This window comes from Thalassophryne amazonica, chromosome 1 (genome assembly GCF_902500255.1).
Source record: "Thalassophryne amazonica chromosome 1, fThaAma1.1, whole genome shotgun sequence".
Taxonomy (NCBI): Eukaryota; Metazoa; Chordata; class Actinopteri; order Batrachoidiformes; family Batrachoididae; genus Thalassophryne; species Thalassophryne amazonica.
In genome coordinates, this window is record NC_047103.1 from 91026925 (window position 1) to 91053074 (window position 26150).

Consider the following 26150-nt stretch of genomic DNA (forward strand, 5'->3'; position numbering starts at 1 on the left):
TCTGAGCAGAAGAATAGATAACATTTATTAATGCAGAAAATGACCAGATTGACAGGTATGAACGTTTTATCAGCGTTTTTTTACATCATGTCATCCTCAGAAAGAAACTTTAGCTGCATTTGGGGGGAAAAAAGCATTAGTATTTGTTGATAATGCATCGCAGATCAGCTGTTTTTAGCGAGGAGACACACAGCGGTGCAGAGTTTTAAAGGGAAAAAATATGTAAAATTGTCTTTGTAAAACCATAGCTCCGAGCGTCACCGTGCTTTGAGAGACTCAGAGCAGCTGCACAGCAGATAAACAGCTCGCAGGTCAATGAAAGTGGGTGAAGTGGGCAGTAACTGAACCCTGACCTCCCTGTGCCCGGGCCAGTTTTAATGCTGCGATCGACCCACAACACAAAGATAATAGTAACGCACAGTGACTTGGTGAAGCAATTTTAATTTGATTACTGATTTGGAAAGATTAATGTGTTGGATTACTTGTTACTGAAAAAAGTGGTCAGATTAGTGTAACACATTAGTAAGTAAATGAATTATCACTGTATGTATGTATACGCATATATAATATAGTGCCAGCCCTAACCAATGTGGCACCCTGGGCAAGAGTTTTAATGGCACCCCCCAAAAATAATTCATCATATTATTGTGACAAGGTGCATAAAAAAAAAACTAAGACCAAAGCTTTTGCCTTTTCCACACTCTACCACAAAGACGTGTTATGTTTTCATACAACATGACCAAGACAATGGCAAAAGTCATAAAACACACAATACATGTTACACTTATGGTCCCGAACTCCCATAATGCATTGCAGCACAAAATTTACAGTCTTCATTATTATTACTTTACCTTTGTCTTGGAACCATTTTTCCATTCTGTTCTTCTCTTTTTTTGTTCCTCCCCTAGGGCCTCATGTACAAAGACTTGCATTGAATTTCTACTAAAAGTTGGCATACACCAAAACCCTGAATCAGGCATAAGCACAAATATATTCAGACTAGCAAAGTACCCGTCCTTCGGACAGTGAAGAAACAGTGTACTAATCGTGAGTCACTGACCCGGGAAAGTGTGCAGCAGTATGCTGAGACAATGTACAACCCCAATTCCAGTGAAGTTGTGGTGTTGTGTAAAATGTAAATAAAAACAGAAAACAATGATTTGCAAATCCTCTTCAACCTATATTCAATTGAATACACCACAGAGACAAGATATTTAATGTTCAAACTGATAAACTTTATTGTTTTTGTGCAAATATTTGCTCATTTTGAAATGGATGCCTGCAACACGTTTCAAAAAAGTTGGGACGGGGCAACAAAAGACTGGAAAAGTTGATGAATGCTCAAAGAACACCTAATTGGAAACAGGTGAGTGTCATGATTGGGTATAAAAGGAGCATCCCCAAAAGGCTCAGCCGTTCACAAGCAAAGATGGGGTGAGGATCTTCACTTTGTGAACAACTGCGTGAAAAAATAGTCCAACAGTTTAAGAACAATGTTTCTCAATGTTAAATTGCAAGGAATTTAGGGATTCCATCATCTATACTCGATAATATAATCAGAAGATTCAGAGAATCTGGAGAACTTTCTACACATAAGTGGCAAGGCCGAAAAGCAACATTGAATGCACGTGACCTTCGATCCCTCAGGCAGCACTGCATTAAAAGCCGACATCATTATGTAAAGGATCTTACCATGTGAGCTCAGGAACACTTCTGAAAACCACTGTCAGTTAACACAGTTCGTCGCTACATCTACATGTGCAAGTTAAAAGTCTACCATGCAAAGTGAAAGCCATACGTCAACAACATCCAGAAACACCGCCGCCTTCTCTGGGCCTGAGCTCATCTGAAATGGACAGATGCAAAGTGGAAAAGTGTGGTGTGGTCTGATGCCACATGATGATGGTGTGCTCTTTCCATGAAAAAAACTCCTGTAACAGTGGAATGTGCCGAAAAAGTACTGATGTCCACGTCTTCTGCCATTGTTGTGTAAGTCAGACGACGTCCCGGATCAACAAAGCCTTCACGTTGGAAATGATATGGTTGTTTCAGCCTGTCGATCGGCGCTCGGAGTGCGCTGCCCTCTCAGACGCTGTGGGCAGTCTTTAAACCGGCTGGGGCACTCCTTAATCTGTGTAATCCCCATAAAATCGTCCCTGAAAGCCATCTGAATTTTCCGAATGGTGTCCACCTGGAAGTCTCTCACAGTTTCTGGAAAAATTTGATGCAGCAAAACTCCAAATCGTTCAGACATTTTATTCGCAATAAAAATCCGACGAGAGGGGTGGACCACTGCTCACACAAAGCCTGCTCACAGGCGAATGACGCAACCGACAGGCGTGAAAAAACTCACGCATGCGCACGAAGATTCAAGCTTGGCTGATGCAATCACACGTGATTCAAATCCATATGGTTTTTGAAAAAAATAAAAAGGTCGGATACCTTTCTAACAGACCGTAAAATGTACCTTCAGCTTTAATATTTTACAGTGCATTGGAAAATTTTGACCTGTTGGTCATTCATCCTTTCGTCTCTTTGCTTCTATTTTTCATCTTAAGGTGCATTTACACATGAGCAAGACGCGTTACGAATGTCATTTTTCTGTCATTCGTGACACATTCCTGCCATTCTTAATGTGACTTAACGCATCTGAATAGGTTTCTTGGTGCGTGATATTCTTGATATTCGTGGAGCATGTTTTTGCCTGTCAAAAAATCTTCCACGAATGTCACACACCACCCTCATTTCATCTCACGTCCTGGAGGTCGCAACTGAGCGTATTGATCCGTCTTGATGAGTAGTGATCCTTAATAGAACGTGACAACGTTCGTAGTGGCTCCTGTGATGGTTCTTGGAGCCCAAACTGTCACGCGTTATTACGAAGTGACACGGAAACTGTCAAGTTTTGACACGACTTGTAACGCAGCATCACATTTCACTGCGCGCCACGACGAATCCATTTTGTCACGTGCACACAATTAAACTCGGCTCCAAATGTCGTTCCACGGTTCCTGCTGAAGCTCCTCAGGACGCTCCTGCAGGTGTTCCACCTGCTGTTGTAACCAATGAGCGGGAGAACGAGTCTGAGCCAGAGGAACCAGAGGAGCGAGACACGTGCAGCCAGACATGTCTGCACCTCCTCCAGTCCGGCGGAGGAAGAAGTGTGCGCACAATTAAACCCTGCTGCACCCCATTCAGTTTGATTGCTGACACCAAGTCGGCTAAAAGTCTAATTTCAGTGCTCTTCAGTGCGCTCCTGCAGGTGTTCCACCTGCTGCATGTGCCTGATGTTTGGTAAAATGCGCGAGACGAGAGCCGCATGAAGCCACACATCTGGCTCTGTCCTCCTCCTCCTCTCTACGCCACTCCATGGCACAGAGCCCAACTACGCATGTAGTCACAAAGTTTTTCTGAAAAACTGGAGCGATCTGAATTCGGTTGGATGAATATGGGTGTGTGTGTGTGGAGACAATTCACCTCGTTCACAACGTGACAGAACTTAACGATGCGCTGTTACGCGCAATAGCGTGCAACAACGCGGAACACTATTCTTGACCGTGCGTAATGGTTCCTGATAATTCTCCAGCAACACGTGCCATTAATCATAACGTGTGGTAACAGGTTGCAGCAGTTCCTGAGGACACCTGACGCCTCTGCCCGAATCATCACATTCGTGATCAGCGGCCAAGAATGTGTACTTCGTGGCATTCGTGACTTGTCGTCGTTATGTGTAAACGCAGCATTACCTTGAGTGTGGTAGAACCTGTTTGTATGTTGCGTGAACCCTGCTAGTCTTCTCTTCTGACTTCTTGTCAAAGGTAACCACTTTCCTGCTTAGGAAAATACTTTTGTTCATTGCATTGTGGGAAATATCAATAAACTGGATTTCTGCCATATTGGTGGTGGTGTCAATAGTGTGCTGAAGTTAATGAAATTCATCTCATTAATGTGAGGATTTTTTTGCAGATCTGGAAGTGTGATAGAATCTATATTATAATAAGTGGCCTGTGTGTGTGTGTGTGTGTGTGTGTGTGTGTGTGTGTGTGTGTGTGTGTGTGTGTGTGTGTGTGTGTGTTTGTGCATGTGTGCAGGGGTGTCGGACTGGGGGGGTAAAGGGTACTATGTACCCAAGGCCCAGAGCATGGGGGGCACAAAAAACTGGCATTAAATACATTTTTGTGTTGCATGTTATTAATGTCCATACAATTCATGTTGTAAAAGAACATAATTAGAAAGAATGTATAAATGTTGCAAAACATAATTCTGCTCTAACAATAATATTGAAAGATCTCTCAGGGCCCTTCCACCCCTGCACAGTTGTACAATGGTTTAGTCCAGGCGTGCAGGCGACCGCCCCCCTCCGCCCCCCCCCCCCCACACACACACACATGTCAAACGGGATCTGACAGAAAGAGGAGGTGTTTAGTAATGCTGAAACAACTAATCGATTTAATTGATTATTGAAATAGTTGTCAACTAATTTAGTCATCAGTTAGTTGTTAAATAACTTTGTTTACCACAAATGTTTTGTTTCTTCCATATAAATCAACCGTTTCTGCAGTGCGGCTTTGCTTTGAACCTTGAACCAATCAAAGCAGTGATTCGCAGATCGAAGCAGTGATTCGCAGATTGAAGCAGTGCTTCGATCTGGTGCTTTGTTGATTCAGCGTTTTATTTTGCTTAATCTTAATTTTTCCCCACTAAAACCCCAAAGAGCATATGTCTGTGAGTAACATTTACCTTTTATGTTAATCTGACCTGTTATGGTCTTCTGAAACAGTTGATAGATGTATTTTATAACTTAAAAACAGGACCAATGCTAACGCGTTAGCATGTCTATGGCGTTTTCAATGTAGACGTTAGCATTAAGCTGTTGCAGCTGTCAGCACATTTGTTTTCTGTATAATTCATGGCTCAGTGTTTGTTGTCGTAAAAGAGTCAAATGTATTACAAATTGTAATATTTTATTCATTTATTTTTATTTATATATCAATAATAATAATAATAGAAACAACAACAATAATAGTAATAATAACTAATAATGCCACAATACAGTTTTAGAGAAACAGACAAAAAATAATCTGATAAAACAAAACAGAAAAGATTAAACCAAGTAACAATGAACATACATAAATATAGAAATAACTTTCCTGTGAACACCTAGTGACTCTTGAACCTCCACTTCATCCCTGTTTTATTAAGTTTAATGACAATTTGTTTTGGTCAAACCACATCTAAGTTGTGTTTTTACACAAGAAAAAAATAAAATGCAGTAAACTGCACATTTGTGTCTTTTTTCTTGAAAATATCTTATTAAATATAACATATTACACTTTCGTCAGGCCTTTAAAATACTTTCGTGGACTCTTGCTGTAATATGTTGTCAGTGGTTGAGATAGTTGCTGTAGGCATCTAAACCTGATGGAAATCTCTTTGTGGTGTGTCGGTGATGTATGTATGTACAAAATAAAACAAAACACTACTCCAGGTATGTTTTTGACGAGAATATAACATAACTTTGTTACAAGGTCAAACGTTGATGTTGTGTGACAAAGGCCTTTTAATAATAACTCACTTAAAGAAATAATGGCAAACTCACATGTAAGTAAAAAATCAAAATGATTAATCGAAAAAATAATCGACCAATGAACTGATTAGTAAAATAATCGTTAGTTGCAGCCCTAGTGTTTAGGCTGAAATAAAATATGCCTTTCCTAAAAAAAAATCAAAGCCGGATTTCAAAAAAGAAGAGAAAAAAGGACAGGGAAAGAAAACAAAAGGAGGGAAAGCAGCTGCTAACCAAATTCTTTGAAAAGGGAGGTGAGCTTGAAAGCTGGCTATTTTGAGTTGGGGGGTCTGGGGGACCAAATTGCACCATTTTCTAGAAAAATGGTGCAATTTGGTGCATTCCTGTGCATTTTAATAGATGGGAATGCACCAAATTGCACCATTTTTCTAGAAAATGGTGCAATTTGGTCCCCCAGACCCCCAACTCAATACTGCTCCCCCAACTTTAAAAAGGGTTCTAACACCCAGGTGTGATCTAAGGTATACATGATTTAGACCTGGTATGACTACCCATTAGAAATGTGGTGTTTGCGTTAATAAAAAAGAACATAACGGGGGGCGGGGGTGTCTTCAATATGGCTAATACCCAGGGCCCAGAATTTGGTGCTACGCCCCTGCATGTGTGCATGTGTATGGCTTTGATCATGGAGAAACTGGGGAGAGCTGACATTTGCTGTTTAGTATGCTTATGTATTCTGGGTCAAGGATGAATGCTGCAATAACAGAAAGTTGATAGGACTAATATTTATAGAGAAATTAGCGATATTAGTTAACAACAGTGAACTATGGACATTGTGCTGCAATGCACCATGGGAGTTTGGGTTTTGGGATTTTAAATGTCATTGTGGTTCATATTAGTTTAACTGTGTTGTTAGCATTATTGATTCATTGTATTTTTTGTGCTTTAATTGGTTTAGTCAGTTTAGTTAAGTGTCATGTTGTTGCTACCATGAGTCATAAGTCTAGTGTGTTTGATGTCTTCTGCCACCATCTCTGTTTGTGGGTGTGTAAAAATAAAAGCACCTGTGGCAAAAAGCTCTGCGTGCATTTGTGCATATATCTTAATTCATGGACAAACTGGGGAGGGCTGACACTTGCTGTTTGGTATTCTTATGTATTTTGGGTCAAGGATGAACACTGCCAAAATGGAATGTTAATAGGACAAATATTTTTGGAGAAACTACAGATATTAGCTAACAACACTGAACAATGGACACTGATAATTACATTCTGGACTCAAACACTATTCTAACTCATTATAGAAACTTTGCATAATTTATTACCACTCTTGAAAAATGTCAGCTGTCTATTTTATAAACACTAACCAATCTGGAGCCCATGGTTCCCCATGGGCAATGTGCTAGTAAAAAATATATTTTGACAAAGGTGGAGTTGATGAAGTTGTGTTGTAATAAACATGCTATAGTGCTGTTTATCCGAATGTAGAACTATTCTGATGTAGTGCAGGTGTGCCGTTCTTTCTTGGCTGTCTCAGAAAAGGGTACAATAAACAGAAAAATAAGGGAGAATATTTCACCTGGTTCTCCACTGGGGCCCACTGGACCTGGATCCCCCATATCTCCTTTTGCCCCTGAAATAAAACATTATGAAACAACCATAAAATGTACTGCACTATGTAGAGACTGTTCACAAGGAGGCACATGTGAAAGGAATTTTAGAATTAAATCTGCACATGGAAGCGTTGTTTTCACTCCTTCAGGTCTGTCCATTCTAAACCTGCTTATTCTAGTTAAAGGTCATGAGGAGGGGGAGCCTATCACAGTGGTCATTGGGCAAGATACAGGGCACAACCTGGACCAGCCGGCAAACTATTGTTGGGGCAAAACATACAGATGAACTTAATCACACAATTAACAGTTTCCCGTTCACCTAACATGCATGTCTTTGGAAGATGGAGGAAGCTTGAGCATCTGCAAACACCACACAGAAAATACTCGGTCGGATTCAAGCCAAGGAACGTCTCCCTGTGAGGCAACAATACCAACAACTAAGCAACCCTCCTGTCCCTGTTTGTCAACACATTAACAAAATAACTAAGAAATTTGATTACATTTGAACAAAAATTGTTGAAATGAATGAGGTCAGCCAAGGATAAAGTGGACTGCTTTTGAGAAAAAATTGGTAAAAAGTTGAAGTCAGAATTTCTTCCATTTTTGGTTTAAAAAGTTAATGTCCTGGCTGCCTTAAAATTTGAATCACAGGACGCCCGGTATATGTTTAGTGAGTAGACGTGTATTTGGCTCGCTCCGCTGCACAGCACAATTTTTTGACTTGCAAACCTCGCACTTTGTGTTTGGAATCTGTTTTATTTTTATTTTTCATATTTACTGCTTTTGGAACACCTGTAAAATGTCCAAGTCAAAGAGTAAGTCTGAACGAAACAGAGATTTTGCCACTTGCAGCGACTGTAATTATGGCAGAGATTAGCCTTCTGCTGGAAGACCACAGAGCTGTGCTGCCTGCGGACTTTAAGCCTTTTTTTGAAAGTTTGTCATCTAAGATGGACAGTGTCCAATGGGCAGTGCACGACCAGTTTATGTATTAATTCTCTTGAATCCACACACACTGGCATTGATCAATGTTTGGATCAGCTCAAGGCTGAATACTCTGCACTCCAAAAAGACAAGAATTGGTTAAAATGTTACAGTTTGGTACCACTAAAGAGAAGGTTGGACCCCACAAGGCAGGTATCCAGACACACGAGGGTTGGGTGAAAAAACAAGGTGTTTAATCTCCACATGTAACAGTGACAAACAGTGGCAAGAACATCAATGTGACAAAAATCCCAATTGTAACAAAAAGTCCTGGTGAACAGTCAATTGCAGCATAACAAAAAGTGACTGTCAAAAACCCAACAGTGAGAGGAATTCATATCCAAAAAATACAATAAGGGTCCAGTGAACCAATAACAAAAGGTGACTGTCAAAAACCTGACAGTGACAGGTGAACTTACAAATAGGTGAGCACACGTGCAGATGGACAAGGAGTGAAGCAGGAACTGCAGCAGAGAACATGTGAGAATACAGACAAGGAACATAAACCCAGGTGTGACTTAAATACAGGTTAACTGATTACAACAGGTTTGAGGGTTACGTGAAGGAGGGGAAGCACAGTTGGACAAAAAGGAACAAGAGGAAATAAAAGGGGCTTCACGATCAAAGAGAAAATAAAACTACATCCAAAAAATGTGACATCCAACCCGAGTAACAGATTATAGATTACATAAACTTGATATGGACAACAGGAATCCTAGAAACATGAGGAAAAGAAAGCATTTAGAAGGATTCCAATAGGTGCACGAGGGACGGGACCCTTGCAGCGAACAGCTGTTGAAACGCCGTGCTCGGCTGCCTGGTGTCACCCCAACAACCGAACCCGGCCACGAACCCGGAACACAGAAATGAAAACACAACAGATAGAACAGAGCATTGTAACCCATAGAGACCGAGGAAACAAAACCAGTTAACAGGGTGCGGGACCCACAGATACAACACTGACAGATGCCACGCACAGTCACCAGGCGTAACCAAGATGACTGCACGACACTGACAGATGCCACGCTCAGCCAACAGGTGTAACCAAGATGACTGCACAACACTGACAGATGCCACGCTCAGCTGACTGGTGTAACCAAGACGACCTCATGACACTGACAGATGCCACGCACAGCCGCCAGGCGTAACCAAGATCAATCAATCAATCAATTTTTTTATATAGCGCCAAATCACAACAAACAGTTGCCCCAAGGCGCTTTATATTGTAAGGCAAGGCCATACAATAATTATGTAAAACCCCAACGGTCAAAAACGACCCCCTGTGAGCAAGCACTTGGCTACAGTGGGAAGGAAAAACTCCCTTTTAACAGGAAGAACCCTCCAGCAGAACCAGGCTCAGGGAGGGGCAGTCTTCTGCTGGGACTGGTTGGGGCTGAGGGAGAGAACCAGGAAAAAGACATGCTGTGGAGGGGAGCAGAGATTGATCACTATTGATTAAATGCAGAGTGGTGCATACAGAGCAAAAAGAGAAAGAAACAGTGCATCATGGGAACCCCCCAGCAGTCTACGTCTATAGCAGCATAACTAAGGGATGGTTCAGGGTCACCTGATCCAGCCCTAACTATAAGCTTTAGCAAAAAGGAAAGTTTTAAGCCTAATCTTAAAAGTAGAGAGGGTGTCTGTCTCCCTGATCTGAATTGGGAGCTGGTTCCACAGGAGAGGAGCCTGAAAGCTGAAGGCTCTGCCTCCCATTCTACTCTTACAAACCCTAGGAACTACAAGTAAGCCTGCAGTCTGAGAGCGAAGCGCTCTATTGGGGTGATATGGTACTACGAGGTCCCTAAGATAAGATGGGACCTGAATATTCAAAACCTTATAAGTAAGAAGAAGAATTTTAAATTCTATTCTAGAATTAACAGGAAGCCAATGAAGAGAGGCCAATATGGGTGAGATATGCTCTCTCCTTCTAGTCCCCGTCAGTACTCTAGCTGCAGCATTTTGAATTAACTGAAGGCTTTTAGGGAACTTTTAGGACAACCTGATAATAATGAATTACAATAGTCCAGCCTAGAGGAAATAAATGCATGAATTAGTTTTTCAGCATCACTCTGAGACAAGACCTTTCTGATTTTAGAGATATTGCGTAAATGCAAAAAAGCAGTCCTACATATTTGTTTAATATGCGCTTTGAATGACATATCCTGATCAAAAATGACTCCAAGATTTCTCACAGTATTACTAGAGGTCAGGGTAATGCCATCCACAGTAAGGATCTGGTTAGACACCATGTTTCTAAGATTTGTGGGGCCAAGTACAATAACTTCAGTTTTATCTGAGTTTAAAAGCAGGAAATTAGAGGTCATCTATGTCTTTATGTCTGTAAGACAATCCTGCAGTTTAGCTAATTGGTGTGTGTCCTCTGGCTTCATGGATAGATAAAGCTGGGTATCATCTGCGTAACAATGAACATTTAAGCAATACCGTCTAATAATACTGCCTAAGGGAAGCATGTATAAAGTGAATAAAATTGGTCCTAGCACAGAACGTTGTGGAACTCCATAATTAACTTTAGTCTGTGAAGAAGATTCCCCATTTACATGAACAAATTGTAATCTATTAGACAAATATGATTCAAACCACCGCAGCGCAGTGCCTTTAATACCTATGGCATGCTCTAATCTCTGTAATAAAATTTTATGGTCAACAGTATTAAAAGCAGCACTGAGGTCTAACAGAACAAGCACAGAGATGAGTCCACTGTCCGAGGCCATAAGAAGATCATTTGTAACCTTCACTAATGCTGTTTCTGTACTATGATGAATTCTAAAACCTGACTGAAACTCTTCAAATAGACCATTCCTCTGCAGATGATCAGTTAGCTGTTTTACAACTACCCTTTCAAGAATTTTTGAGAGAAAAGGAAGGTTGGAGATTGGCCTATAATTAGCTAAGATAGCTGGGTCAAGTGATGGCTTTTTAAGTAATGGTTTAATTACTGCCACCTTAAAAGCCTGTGGTACATAGCCAACTAACAAAGATAGATTGATCATATTTAAGATCGAAGCATTAAATAATGGTAGGGCTTCCTTGAGCAGCCTGGTAGGAATGGGGTCTAATAAACATGTTGATGGTTTGGATGAAGTAACTAATGAAAATAACTCAGACAGAACAATCGGAGAGAAAGTCTCTAACCAAATACCGGCATCACTGAAAGCAGCCAAAGATAACGATACGTCTTTGGGATGGTTATAAGTAATTTTTTCTCTAATAGTTAAAATTTTGTTAGCAAAGAAAGTCATGAAGTCATTACTAGTTAAAGTTAATGGAATACTCAGCTCAATAGAGCTCTGACTCTTTGTCAGCCTGGCTACAGTGCTGAAAAGAAACCTGGGGTTGTTCTTATTTTAACCTGGGGTTAACCTGGGGTTAACCTGGGGTTGTCTCCTCAGCCACAAGTGGAGAATGCTCATGTATATACACACACACACACACACACATGTTCACACAAGACACACACACCCAGGGTACAGGAGCAAGGGATGTACAGTGGAATCTGCCACACCCACGTGGTCACATGCATTCTTTCACATAGAACACCTACACCTACCCAGGGAGCACGGGGGGGACAAACACAGGCTCACTTTCATACACACACACACACACACAGTGGGATGCCGAACGAGACAGGGGCAAAGGACTCAGACATCAAGGACACAAATTCAGAAAAACCCCAGCAAAATCTAAATCCCAACATAAAATCCAAGCTGGCAGACCTGGAGAGATGGAGCAAATACTAGAATGTTCAAATTTTAGTTTTACCTGAAGCTATTGAGGGTTCACGCCTTCTGCTTTTTTTCTCCCAACTTCTTGTCGATGTTTTTGGAATGGAAGTGCTCGCTTTACCGCCAAAATTAGGCAGGGCATACTGGAGCTTAGCTTCTAAACCGACATCTGGAGGAAAACCCCAACTAGTTATCCTGCGCTTTCATCACTTTCAAATGAAAGATCTGGTGATTTGCGAGGTACGTAAGAAGGGTGACCTGACCTACAATGGACATTTGGTTCTACAAGCATTACAGCCCCAAAGTGGTGAAATGGCACGCGGAGTTTAAGGGCGCCATGTCGCAACTCTACAAGCAAGGACCCAGGCCTGCGCTGCTGTATCTGGCTAAACTGCATATCACTTTCCTGACAGGGTAGAGTAAATGGCTGCAATCTGCATCGGATGCTGACAAGTTTGTGCAGGACTTGTGCAAAGACTAGAGGTGTTATTTAATTTTATTTCAATAACCGCTATCTGCACTATTATCAGTAAAGTGGACTGATCGTGGCTGTTGCTGTTTCTAACTTTTTGTCATCATCAAGACTTTCCCTTATTCAATTTAAAGTAGTACAGAGGCTGCACTTATCAAAGTCCAAATTATCCAAAATGTATCCCAATTTCAATTTATTTTCAATTTATTTCATTTTATATAGAACCAAATCAGAACAAAGTAAGTAAACTTTATTTGTATTGCGCTTTTCACAGACAGTAGTCACAAAGTGCTTCACAGTGGTGAGCATATATTAAAATCATACAGTCAAATACATAATATAAAATGCAGCAACACAGCACATTTTATAATGCTTGCTGAAACACATAAGTTTTAAGGTGCTTTTCGAAGGCATCCACTGAGGCCAGAGAGCGCAGGTCTAAAGGAGGTGCATTCCAAAGGTGGGCCGCGGTGGCTTTGAAGGATTGGTCTCCATGAGTTTTAAAGCATGTTCATGGAGCCATCAGAAGGATCTGCCCAGACGACTTCAGCTTTCAAGTTGGGCTGTAGGGCTTGATTAAGTCAGTGATGTAGGTAGGTGCCTGACCATGTAGGGCTCGAAAAGTAAGCACCAAGATTTTAAATTGTACACAATACACAACAGAAAGCCAGTGGAGAGATTTTAAGACAGGTGTAATATGGGACGACCTGTTGGTGCTGGTCAACAGCCTCGCGGCTGAGTTTTGAACATACTGGGTACAAGCTAACTCTTTCTTGTTTAGACATGTGTACAGGCTGTTACAGTAGTCTAGCTGCAAGGACACAAATGCATGAATAATCATTTCAAGCTCAGCCTTAAACACCATGGGTCTGAGCTTGGAAATATTGCACAGCTGAAAGAAGCAGTTTTTGACCAGCTGCCTTGAATGGTGTTATAGTGACATGGCTTCATCAAAGATCACCCCAAGATTCCTTGGTTTAGTTTTGGCCGAGTGGTTCAGATCACCTAAGTGCTGCTTGATGGTGGGAATGGCACTATGTTGGGCAATAATGAGCATCTCTGTTTTTTCTGGGTTGAGTTTAAGGCTGTTGTTGCTTAGCCACTGCTTAGTTTGTGTCAAGCAGTTGGTTAAAGAACTCAGTTTGTGAATGTCAGAAGCCTAAAACAAACAGTACAACTGAACATCACATCATTGAACTGCTGGATTATCCAATCAAGAGGAAGAACACACAGCAAAAACAGGAGGGCCCAGAACAGAGCCCTGGGGCACACCACACAGCAGGTTGCCTGGCTCGGACATAATATGGTTGACAAAAACACTAAAACTCCTACCAGCCGGGTATGAGGAGAACCACTGGAGCACTGGACTGGACAACCCAATCAGATCCCACAGCCTGTTTACCAGGATCTGGTGGTTGACCGTGTCAAAGGCCGAGGCCAGGTCCAACAAGACCAACACTGTACATCTCCCACAGTCGACAGATATCATGATGTCACTGGACACTTTCAATAGCGCAGTTTCTGTGGAATGGTGTTTACGGAACCCTGATTGAAATGTGTCGTAGATGTTGTGTGACTCTAGGAATGATGTAAGTTGTACAGAGACCACTTTTTCCAACATTTTGTCCAAAAAGGGAAGTTTAGATATTGGCCCTTTTCTTAAGTTCTGATTGGTCCAAGTTTAGTTTCTTAAGCTTTGGTTCTACAACTGCATGTTTGAAGGTGTTAGGAAACACAGCAGAAGAGAGCGATAAGTTAAACATTTTGGTCACCCATGGTTCAATTGTGTCAAAGATATTCACAAACAGTTTAAACGACAATATATCTGTAGAACCAGAGGAGGGTTTCATTTTGGCCACCAGTGTGAGATGTCTTCAAGACACATAGGATTAAAGGAGGACCAAACATGCAAGGGAGGTTCAGCATGGCCTGGACTACACAAGGAAGGTGGTGGGATTTTATCTTTAATATCCATGATGTTATCCACAAAAAAGGTCAAAAAGTCATTGCTGTCTGCCTTACAAAGCACAGGAGCAGCCGAAGTAGCAGGAGACACAATAGAGCTTATGGTGTCAAACAGTACTGTAGGGTTCTTCTTGTTGGATGCTATCAGTTTAGCGAAATAGTTTGATCTCTCCTCCTTAATTGTTTTATTTAAGGTGGACATTAGATCCCTGAGATGTGGTCTGTGAACCTCAAGCTTAGTGGATTTCCAAAGGCGCTCAGTCTTGCAACACAATCTTCTCAGGTTCAAAATATTTTCATTGAACCAGGGGCATGATAGCTTTTGAGAGACATGGCTAAATTTTAGTGGAGCCACTTGGTCTATAATAGAGCCACAGTGTGAATTAAAACAATACATGAAGCCATCAACATCAGTACATTAACTCAAAACACAGGGATCAAACATAGCACAGAATCTCTCAGCTGTGGTCTCTGTAATGATCCTCCTTTCTGCCCTTATAGGGACAGGCCTTGGCTCAGGAGGAACATTAAGTTAAAAAAACACACAGCTATGGTTGCGCAGATTGACATCCTCTATATGCACATTTCTAACATGCAGGCCAAATGAAAACACCAGGTCCAGAGTATAACCTCTGCTGCGGGTGGGGCCTAACATATGCTGCTTGAAATTAAAAGATTCAGTCACAGATAAAAGTTCAACTGCTGGGCTGGATGAGCCATCATCAACGTGCAAATTAAAATCTCCAAGAATTAAGACTTTTTCCAGTTTGATTAAAAATGATAAAAAGTCATTAAAATCATTTAAGAAGATACCAGCGGGTCCAGGAGGGCAGTATATCAGGAAACAATGAAATGAGTCGGAGGAGCCAGCGTTGATCATTAGGGACCCAAAAGAGGAGAAATGGTCAGTTTTCATCATTATGCATGTGTATGTGTCCTGGTACACAACAGCAAGACCACCCTCACTGCGCCAGAGGCGGGGCAAACCAAGGACTGAGCATTCATCTGTCACAGCTCATTCAAATGAGTGACCTCCCCATCTCTCTGTCACATCTCCGTAAGAAACATTAGGTCCAAGTTTTCTTTGAACAGCTCATTAAAAGAGAAGGATTTATTTGTAATAGAGCGAGCATTCAAAAGACCAATCTGACTTCATGTTGTTGACGTCGCTGTGCTCATGTCATCTGCGCACAGTGGGATTGGCCACAACCAATCCCATGCCTTGCCTTCCACACCTCAGACAGAGAGAAAAAGAGCAGAATCAGCTGGCCAGCAAACCATACCTAAAGGCCTGGTCCCACTGGCGTTTAGGGAGATTGGCACATGAACTGCACACAAACTTGGTTTATATTCGCTAAACATCCGCAATATCCGCGAAACATGCTTGTATGAGTTGGCCGACATCCGCACACGTCCGCAATTATCCGCAGAGGCACGTTTATCCGTTACCAGGATTTTTGAGCTGCACAAAATTTTGGTTGCGGATGACATCTGCCTTACATACGCAATACATACTCCAACCCTGTCTCACAGCACGTCGTGATTCAGGAGCATGAAATATACATTAATCTATTGGTTCGTGAAATTGTGACGAAAAGTGCCTCATTTTCGTCACGGCAGCATGAATTAATTCTCATTTATTCCGTGATGGCTGCATGAAATTAAAAGTGTATGGGGGGGGGGGATGGTTATGGTTAGGGTGGGGGGGAAGGAGTACGTTATGGTTAAGGTTAGGTTTGGAGTAGGGTTAATAATATTGAGTTAAAAAAAAGCCCCATCACGAAAATTTGACTCATTTCGTGCCGGGAGCACGAAAAGAAAAGCGTGAGACTGGGCTGACATACTCAATACATATTCAATCTATGCGCTGTATATCCGCCGTTATCCAATGATATCCGCACCTGACGGGGCACTGCGGCTTGGCAGCGGACTGGGACAGTGTGTAAAACAGATATATAGCGTGCCTATCACATCCACATCACGAACTAAAATAATTTGTAGCGAATGCATACAGAGTGGTCACGGATAAAGCGTTTGTAATACGTCTGCTTTGTATCTGATTTGTGGACAATTTGTGAATGCATAACAAATAGGGATGTCCCGATCAGGTTTTTTTGGCCCCGATCCGATTCTGAGTCATCTAATTTTGAGTATCTGCCGATACCGAGTGCTGATCCGATACTTTAAAAAACTGAATGAACAATGAACAAATGCTAAATATATAATCATTTCATTTTAATCACCTTATTTTATTATTTTCACTTAAACAGTGCACTTCTCCTTGAGGTAGCTTGAACAATCAAGTAATAATCTACCAGACTTAAAAAAATGTACAAATTTCCATGTTATTTTATTTGTCTAAAAATACATGTCCAAGGTTCCTTATGTTAAACAAGAAATGAAATTTGAGGTAAGAAATCTGAAATAAGAGGTGGTTTTAATTTACAGATGAAAGGTTTCTAAAGAACCATTTATTGATTTAGCTAATTTAATTACAAGTGTTCTAAACTTTTTTAAACAGTAATCAGAAATTTTGAGGTAACAAACAACAACAACAAAAAACATTTCCAAGGATTTTTCTTCAGACACGTGGTTTCTGCACTGATCTGTGGTTCAAATCCCCACCTGACTGGAAAATCACTAAGGGCTCTTGGGCAAGATCTTTAATCCCCTAGTTGCTCCCGGTGTGTAGTGAGCACCTTGTATGGCAGCACCCTGACATCGGGGTGAATGTGAGGCATAATTGTAAAGCGCTTTGAGCATCTGATGCAGATGGAAAAGCGTTTTATAAATGCAGTCCATTTACCATTTGTAGAGATCAGTGGTTTCTGCCACTAGTCTTCTGTGTTTTGGCCCGACGCGTCGTTCCTATTGGACAGCGCAAAGCTACATCACAGCTCAGAGCGTCGAAAGTTCAAAAGTCAACTTGAAAAGTAAAAGGAAAAAAAAAACAACTTACATTTGCGTCCTGACAGTCCTCAGTGTCCCTCTGATGATTTATCAGTGTTCAACAAGTTCAGAGCAGCACAGTGAACGTGAATGAAGACGGAAGCTCTTTAAGACATGTTCCTAAATGTGATGAGTGCGCATGTCACTCGTGCGCACATCATCTCTCGCTCTGTTTTGCAGACAAACAATCACAGGACAATTTGTTTTTTTCTTTTTGTTAATCAGATGACAGATCGCCGTCCCGAGGACTTGGTCAGCACCGGGTCCTGCTACACATGGAAGGATGACTGAGCAAGAGTTTCGGTGGGAAAGTGTCCATCATCCTCTTGTCATTCCATCGAGGCGTCAGGCTGAGCGCATAAACACACAAACACCAGTTCTGCGAAAGAAACTTTGCGTGCGTAACTCCCCCCACACCTCTGTCCGGGTTACAATTCCATCTCTTCTTCCCAAATTCACCGCGCAACTCTTGTTCCCTTTTCTCCTCTGGAATCGGTTTCAGCCACACGAGTGTGCGAGAATGTCTGGTTGAACTTATGTTTTTTTTCTTTTGTTTAATTAAAAAAAAAAAAGATTGGGTTGAACTTTGACCGCGTTAGCCTGCCGACAAGCGGCAATGCGCACTCCCGTCAGAAGTCGCCTCTAAAAAGCAACACGTCTAATGCCTCTGATGCTTCCGACATGTGAAAGGCCCATTAATCTGCAATAATGAGCTTGAAATAGTGCTGATCTGTGGGGCCCCAGAATTAAATTTTTATCTAATGATACTTTTTCAGCATCTCCTGGAAGAACAAATCTCAAAATTAGTGGATATTTAAATGATCCTATATTCAACCTTTTATTTGACCTGTCAATGATGAAGTTGAAATAACAGAATATGACGTGGAAGTAGGACCTGGAATGATTTTCCTTTTAATGTAAACCAAATTATGCATTAACTCAGAACAATTAAACTACATGAAATTCATGAAGACTTCAAAAACCACAGCTAAAGCTTGTAGAATATTTGGAAAATCATGGTAAAATATCAACATACCTTATAGTAAAAAGTTACTTATATTCTTGTGTAAATTCATGCAGCCTAAAGCCATTCAAAGCCACAATGTCTTTTTTTTTACAATGAAAGAAAGTCTAGATTAGTGAAAAAGTCACATAATCTTGTCTAAAATTCTGTTTGAACAGCAGAATGTTTATTTTCCAGGGAGAGAAAAATTCTTACTGTGTTTCCTGAGAGGGCACAGTTCACTTTTCCTGTTTCTTTTATGTTTCAGGTGTGTTGATGAAGCCAGCGACGAGTCCACGGATTCTTGTCCTTATTAGACTTTTCAAACAGTCTTTCTCGCCATCTTCTCTCTGTGCGACGTCAGTCCGTGACAGACATGCTGCACAAATCTTCTTTTAAAAACTTGAAAGCTCTAAAGGTTTGGGATGTCCACATGCTACGTTTAGCTGTGGCGTTGCACAGGAGCCACACAGTCTCACCGCAGCAACCAACCAGTCCTGCTTTACGACAATTGTCGTAAAGCGGCTACAAGCCACTGGGCTACACTTTGAGTGGCATTTTTCCTCCACGAAACTCTGCGGATCCGAGGAAACTGATTTGTATCTGTAACACACAGATCAGTGTCCGCGGACTTATAAAACTTACATGATGTCGTAAAAAAAAAAGAACGCTTTGTGATAAGTATTTTAAAAACTCAGTGATGTTCACGATTATTGCCAAATAAATTCATTCATTCATTCATTAAAGAGTACATCACTAACACCCCGCCCCCCCATGATGAAATCCACGGAATCCCGCGGATCCGCGGAGTTTTCACAGCCCTGGATAATCTCAGTGCGTCCAATCCGTTTCCTCAATACATGTTATACATTCGTGATTGTTCGTCATATATTCACCATACATTATTAATATATCCGTAATTCATACTCAGAAATTTGTCATTCTTGGCCAATTTTGCTGCAGATGACAACGAATGCCCGAAATTTGTATACTCAATTCATGCGCAATTAATCCTCTCCCCAGTGGGATTGGGCCTTAAGCTATAATTCATCAACAGTAAATCGACAAGAAAGCAGAGAAAATACTAAGGTGATTGCCAGCTGCTTGCCCCAAGCTTCACTAACAGACCCAGAATTTAGATGAAGTTGAGACTTATTCTGTTACTAATAAAATGAATTTAAAAGGATAGGAAGCATAGTTCCAAACTATGCCATACAAGAGGGAGAATAAATGCATGTTAAATCTGGACTTTAATGTCTGTACAGAATCTGACTGTTTTATATCCATAGTGAGATCATCCAACAAAACAGGTGCACGATAAAATAAGGCTCTGTCCCAATGTTTGTGATCAGTGTGATAGATGCATTTTAAGTGATTTAAGGCATATGTTTTTTTCTTTGACCCAAACTTCAGTCATATTGGATTTCGTATTTTTATGTTATCTCTCACATTTTTGGCATCAGGCTGAAGCCTTGTCCACTGATTGCTGTTTTTGGAGTTCCTGGAGTCACCACTGTGTCCCTTACTAACTTGGAGATGGTGTTATGTGTCGGACGCAGCTCGGAGAACTGACCAGCGTTTGAAGGACCCAGTATGAAATAAGCAGAGCACGGTACAAAGGCTAACTGAATTTAATACATAACAGTGATACAAAAAATAACAAAAGAAAGTGCGGTCTGGCGTGGTGCGCTCCCAGCAGCGCTAACGGTCCGGAGCCAGAAGCTGTTCGGACCCAAGGACCCCGCCAACACCCCCCAGGTGGCCGCAACAAACCGAGTCTGTGAAAGAAGGAACCATTATGTGAGTCCACACTCTACACACAGAGAGAACACTTAAAGGTGTACAAACAGCAAACACTTCCTGGCTTGATTACTAATCAGCTTCCCAACCTGCAGGCATGGAACATCCAGTTCACAAAACTCCACTGCAGTGGAAGCCGATACATGACTAACATACAGCTCAATATAAAAAGGTGTGAGGGACACCACATTTACTGACTGTATAAATGTTAGTCACAAAAATCTAACGTACCTCAGGAAGTGTGCTGACGAGTGTGAGACCTCACCCCCTCCTCTTTCACAGACCGTGCATCAAACCCTGGACGTTCTCTGCATCCACTGATGATGAGATGGCTCCCGAGACGACGATCTCACCCGTCTTGTCACAAGGTCGAGTCTCTGGCAAATATACACTGTATACTCCAGTCTTAAATGCCACCATGTTCCAATCCATATAGATGCACCTCAGCTGTGAGTCCTGACGAGCCGCAGGTGATCAGGGTGAGGTCCTGATAACCTCAGCAACACAGCCACTCAGTCCCAAATGCAAGCCACCTGGAAGGAAAAACAAAAGACAGAAACAAAAAGGCAGCCAGGCCCCCCAGCCATACAACAGATGGATGTAATTGCCTATACCTTATTGCTATCATTTATTAAAACTTGAAAAAAGCAAGTTTAGTCTGAGCGCTGATGGGTTTCTGAAAGTGTGCCAACCATGTATATCTTATATTTTATTGTCATAGGACTGTGTTTTTTTTTTATTATTATTTATTAATTCATTTATAGCTGGTTTGCTCTGTGTGATCCTGTCAGATCTCAGAAGCTAAGCAACGTGGGTATGGCTGTATCCGCTGTGGCAACCCTGAACGAAAAACGGGAGTGGCCAAAGGACAATAACATTTATTTATTTAAATTATTATTTTGGAGGGCCTGTGTTTGGTATATTGGTGTTGGGTATTTGTGAAGATTCGGGTTGCGGCACACTTATGTTTTTTGATTGCACTTTTATGTTTTTATTTGTAAGTGATGTGCAGATTTTTTTTTTTATGAAAAAGTTATGAATCACAAATCACAAATTGGGAGGCAGGAGCACTACCATTACAACACTGTGCCTGTAACAGTCACAAATATAGGATTGCAAATAAACAGTACGTGAACTCCACACAATTGTGTGTATGTAACAGTATGGTGGCTCCCTGGCAATATTGTTTCCTTGTAACAAGTCTCTGATTCAAAGTAGAGCCTGGCTGATGTTAGGATGTAAAAACATGATGATACCAATACAGACAGTGCATCTGGAAAGTATTCGCAGCACTTCACTTTTTCCACATTTTGTAACATTACAGCCTTATTCCAAAACAGATGAAATTCTTTTTTTCCCCTCAAAATTCTGCACACAATAACCCATAATGACAATGTGATTTTTTTTTTTTTTTAGATTTTTGCAAATGTGTTAAAGAAAAAAACTAAGAAATCACATTTACATAAATATTCACAGCTTTTGCTCAGTACTTTGTTGATGCACCTTTTGCAGTAATTACAGCCTGAAGTCTTCTTGAAAATGATACCATAACTTTGGCCCATCTATTTTTTTGGGGGGGGGGGGGGGGTGGCAGTTGTGCCCATTCCTGTTTGCAGCATCTCTCAAGTGCCATCAGGTTGGGGAGTGTCAGTGCACAGCCATTTTCAGATCTCTCCAGAGATGTTCAATCAGATTCAAGTCTGGGCTCTGGCTGGGCCACTCAAGGACATTCACAGAGTTGTCCTGAAGCCACTCCTTTGATATCTTGGCTGTGTGCTTAGAGTAACTGTCCTGTTGAAAGATGAACTGTTGCTTCAGTCTGAGGTCAAGAGCGCTCTGGAGCAGGTTTTCATCCAGGATGTCTCTGTACATTGCTGCATTCATCTTTCCCTCAATCCTGACTAGTCTCCCAGTTCCTGCAACTGAAAAACATCCCCACAGCATGATGCTGCCACCACCATGCTTCACTATAAACATGGTGCCTTGTTTCCTCCAAACATGACACCTGACATTCACGCTAAAGAGTTTAATCTTTGTTTCATCAGACCAGAGAATTTTGTGTCTCATGGTCTGAGAGTCCTTCAGGTGCCTTTTGGCAAATGCCAGGCAGGCTGCCACGTGCCTTTTTTTTTGTTTGTTTGTTTTCTGAAATACATGTCAATCAGCACAAAGCCATATATTAATTATTCATGAATATAGCACCAAAAGCTGTGATACTGTGCTGTTGAATCATTGTAGAATTTACCTCAACATGTGTTCACAAATTCGGTAAACTGAAAATTTTAAGGCAGAACAAAAACTGGCTTTTTTAAGTGAAAACCTTTCTTTTTATATACATTGTATACTTATTATGTCTTTTCAGAGTAATTGGTTAAGTATACATCTATAGCATACAGTTGTGGTTAGAAGCTTACATTCACTCCTTATGGGCACGGAGGCCATGGTAATTTTCAGCTTTTAATGATGTCTTTGAAGTGTTCAACCCCCCGGAACAACCCCGCGTCTCCAAAAAACCCACATAATTTTGCACAAAGCCATTGGTTATTATTTTATTATTGTTTTAATATTTTAGAAGTGCCCCTGAAATTGCAATTGAAACTGACATCAAAAGACCGCAGGCTACAATATAACTCATACAAAACTTCCATAAATTGAATTACACTTAAGCGCTTTGAGCATCTGATGCAGACAGAAAAGCGCTATATGCAGTCCATTTACCATTTCTGTCATTAGAGCCGTATTAATCTGTCTCTCAGAGAGGAACAATTATTAAGGTGCATACAAGGTCTGTTTGAAAAGTATCGGACCTTATTCTTTTTTGCAAAAACCTGATGTATTTGAATCAAGCCTGCTTGCGTGAGCCAACCTTGAACCTTCGTGCGCATGTGTGAATTTTTTCATGCCTGTTGATTGCGTCAGTTGCTGGCAAGCAGCGTTTGAGTGAGGACGTGTGCAGCGCGCTGGGCGGATTTTTATTGCCAGGAAAATGACGGAACGAGTGCAGCAGCGCCACATCAAAAACTCCCTTTTAACAGGAAGAAACCTCCAGCAGACCCAGGCTCAGGGAGGGGCAGTCTTCTCCTGGGACTGGTTGGGGCTGAGGGGAGAGAATCAGGAAAAAGACATGCTGTGGAGGGGAGCAGAGATCAATCACTAATGATTAAATGCAGAGTGGTGCATACAGAGCAAAAAGAGAAAGAAACACTCAGTGCATCATGGGAAACCCCCCAGCAGTCTAAGTCTATAGGAGCATAACTAAGGGATGGTTCAGGGTCACCCGATCCAGCCCTAACTATAAGCTTTAGCAAAAAGGAAAATTTTAAGCTTAATCTTAAAAGTAGAGAGGGCGTCTGTCTCCCTAATCCGAATTGGGAGCTGGTTCCACAGGAGAGGAGGCTGAAAGCTGAAGGCTCTGCCTCCCATTCTACTCTTACAAACCCTAGGAACTACAAGTAAGCCTGCGGTCTGAGAGCAAAGCGCTCTATTGGGGTGATATGGTACTATGAGGTCCCTAAGATAAGATGGGACCTGATTATTCAAAACCTTATAAGTAAGAAGAAGAATTTTAAATTCTATTCTGGAATTAACAGGGAGCCAATGAAGAGAGGCCAATATGGGTGAAATATGCTCTCTCCTTCTAGTCCCCGTCAGTACTCTAGCTGCAGCATTTTGAATTAACTGAAGGCTTTTCAGGGAACTTTTAGGACAACCTGATAATAATGAATTACAACAGTCCAGCCTAGAAGAAATAAATACGACTTAGCTTTTCAGCATCACTCTGAGACAAGACCTTCCTAATTTTAGAGATATTGCGCAAATGCAAAAAAGCAATCCTACATATTTCCTTAATATGCGCATTGAAGGACATATCCTGATCAAAAATGACTCCAAGATTTCTCACAGTATTACTGGAGGTCAGGGTAATGCCATCCAGAATACGGATCTGGTTAGACAGCACGTTTCTAAGATTTGTGGAGCCAAGTACAATAACTTCAGTTTTATCTGAATTTAAAAGCAGGAAATTAGAGGATGCTGAAATGACCAGTGAATCTGCTTTGCTTTGTCAGAAGCTTCAGGAAAGAATTTCGCTGCCACTCCTTTTCATGGTCAAATCTTCTGTCACAATGGAATGTGCCAAAAAAGTGATGTCCACCTCTTCCGCAATTTCTCAGACAGTCACACGGTCCCACATCACCACAGCGTTCACTTTGGAAATGATCTGGTCATTTCAGCATGTTGATGGCCAACCGGAGCGTGGCTCGCTCTCCACTGTTGTGCGGACGTCTTTAAACCGGTTGTACCGCTCCTTAATCTGTGTGATTCCCATATCATCGTCACTGAAAGCCGTCTGAATCTTCCGAATGGTTTCCACCTGGCTGTCACTCAGTTTCTGGCAAAATTGGATGAGGCGCTGCTGCACTAGTTCCGTCATTTTCCTTGCAATAAAATCCGCCCAGCGCGCTGCACGTCCTCACACAAATGCTGCTTGCCAGCAACTGACACAATCGACAGGCGTGAAAAAATTCACGCATGCGCACGTAGGTTCAAGGTTGGCTCACGCAAGCACATGTGATTCAAATACATCAGGTTTTGGCAAAAAAGAATAAGGTCCGATACTTTTCTAACAGATCTCGTATTTGTCTCAGCCTTTAGCTAAATATGGAGCCTGATGTTTGTAAATATTAGGCTAAATGTGTAAATAATTTGCATTAACTAACCTGCAAAAGTTTTCGGTAATTTGATGATGTAGTGTTTGCCTTTTTTTCTCCCTAACGTTTTGGTCATCATCTGTGGATCAAAAGAAAATCGAAACTGTTACTCGCATTCCCATGTTAATGAAATCAAATGTGATTAATTTTCTCCGTCAAATAAACCAGTTTATTTTGAAGATAAGCCTCGTTTTAAATTTCATTTATTATTATTATTGTTGTTGTTGTTGTTGTTGTTGTTATTATTATATTATTATTTTCTCAGTATTCATGACAATGAAAAGAGAGTTGACAGCTGCTGGAAAAGCATTGTAAAAATTGGATAACACACAAAAAGTCAGATTCAAATCACTTCAGCTACAAATGCGAATGGAGGTCCTGTCCTCTCTGGTTAGATTAAACACGTTGTTCCACCCTGTCTGTCTGCTTTCAAACACCTTTTATCTCATAAACTAGCTGCCTGCCTCATTCACTGGATGATCCACAGAGAAATGTGGCACAGAGTTCTGGTTCTGCTGCATCCTAAGTGGACTTTGGAGGCGGAGCAGTGGGGAGCAGGGTGCTCCTTCCAGAGCCGCAGAGCAGAGCGCTTGGCCCCAAGGGCAACGCACCTGTCCCCGGTTACACAGGAGACAACTGCCGAACCTCTGTCACTGCTTCAGTTCTATGCACATCATCATGCAGGGTCACCTGCCTGCAGCTGCGGGCGTCAATTTGCCAATTCATCATATGGTGATATGATAACCACTTTGCGACACAGAATGATTATTTTTTTAAGTGCTTGTTGTGCTGCGCCTCATATGTGTCATGAAAAAAATGCGCTGTGGGCGACAGCCTAGTTTGCCTATACCAAAAATCTGAATAGGCCTTGGCTTTGTCATGTTAAAAGACATTGTAGAACCTTCAAAAGCATGTATTAAAATATGTAAGTGAATGTATGCATGTATATTTGAGCCTGTATGTACAGTGGGGCAAAAAAGTATTTAGTCAGTCCCTGATTGTGCAAGTTCTCCTACTTAGAAAGATGAGAGAGGTCTGTAATTTTCAACATAGGTACACTTCAACTGTGAAAGACAAAATGAGAAAAAAAAAATCCAGGAAATCACATTGTAGGATTTTTAAAGAATTTAATTGTAAGCCATGGTGGAAATAAATATTTGGTCACCCACAAACAAGCAAGATTTCTGGCTCTCACAGACCTGTAACTTCTTCTTTAAGAAGCTCTTCTGTCCTCCGTTACCTGTATTAACGGCATCTGTTGGAACTCGTTATCTGTATAAAAGACACCTGTCCACAGCCTCAAACAGTCAGACTCCAAACTCAACCATGGCCAAGACCAAAGAGCTGTCAAAGGACACCAGGAAGAAAATTGTAGATGTGCACCAG

General features: G+C 41.4%; 1 protein-coding gene and 1 long non-coding RNA gene across 2 annotated transcripts in view; both read right to left on the minus strand.

Annotated features, from left to right (window-relative positions):
- LOC117512516 overlaps positions 1 to 26150 on the minus strand; it is a 528597-nt gene that overhangs the window by 311864 nt on the left and 190583 nt on the right. The window lies entirely within an intron of this gene.
- colec11 (collectin sub-family member 11) overlaps positions 1 to 26150 on the minus strand; it is a 56091-nt gene that overhangs the window by 28912 nt on the left and 1029 nt on the right. The window contains exon 4 of the mRNA XM_034172569.1: positions 7106 to 7159. Within this exon, the coding sequence (XP_034028460.1) occupies positions 7106 to 7159 (54 nt within the window). The remainder of the gene's footprint in view (positions 1 to 7105; positions 7160 to 26150) is intronic.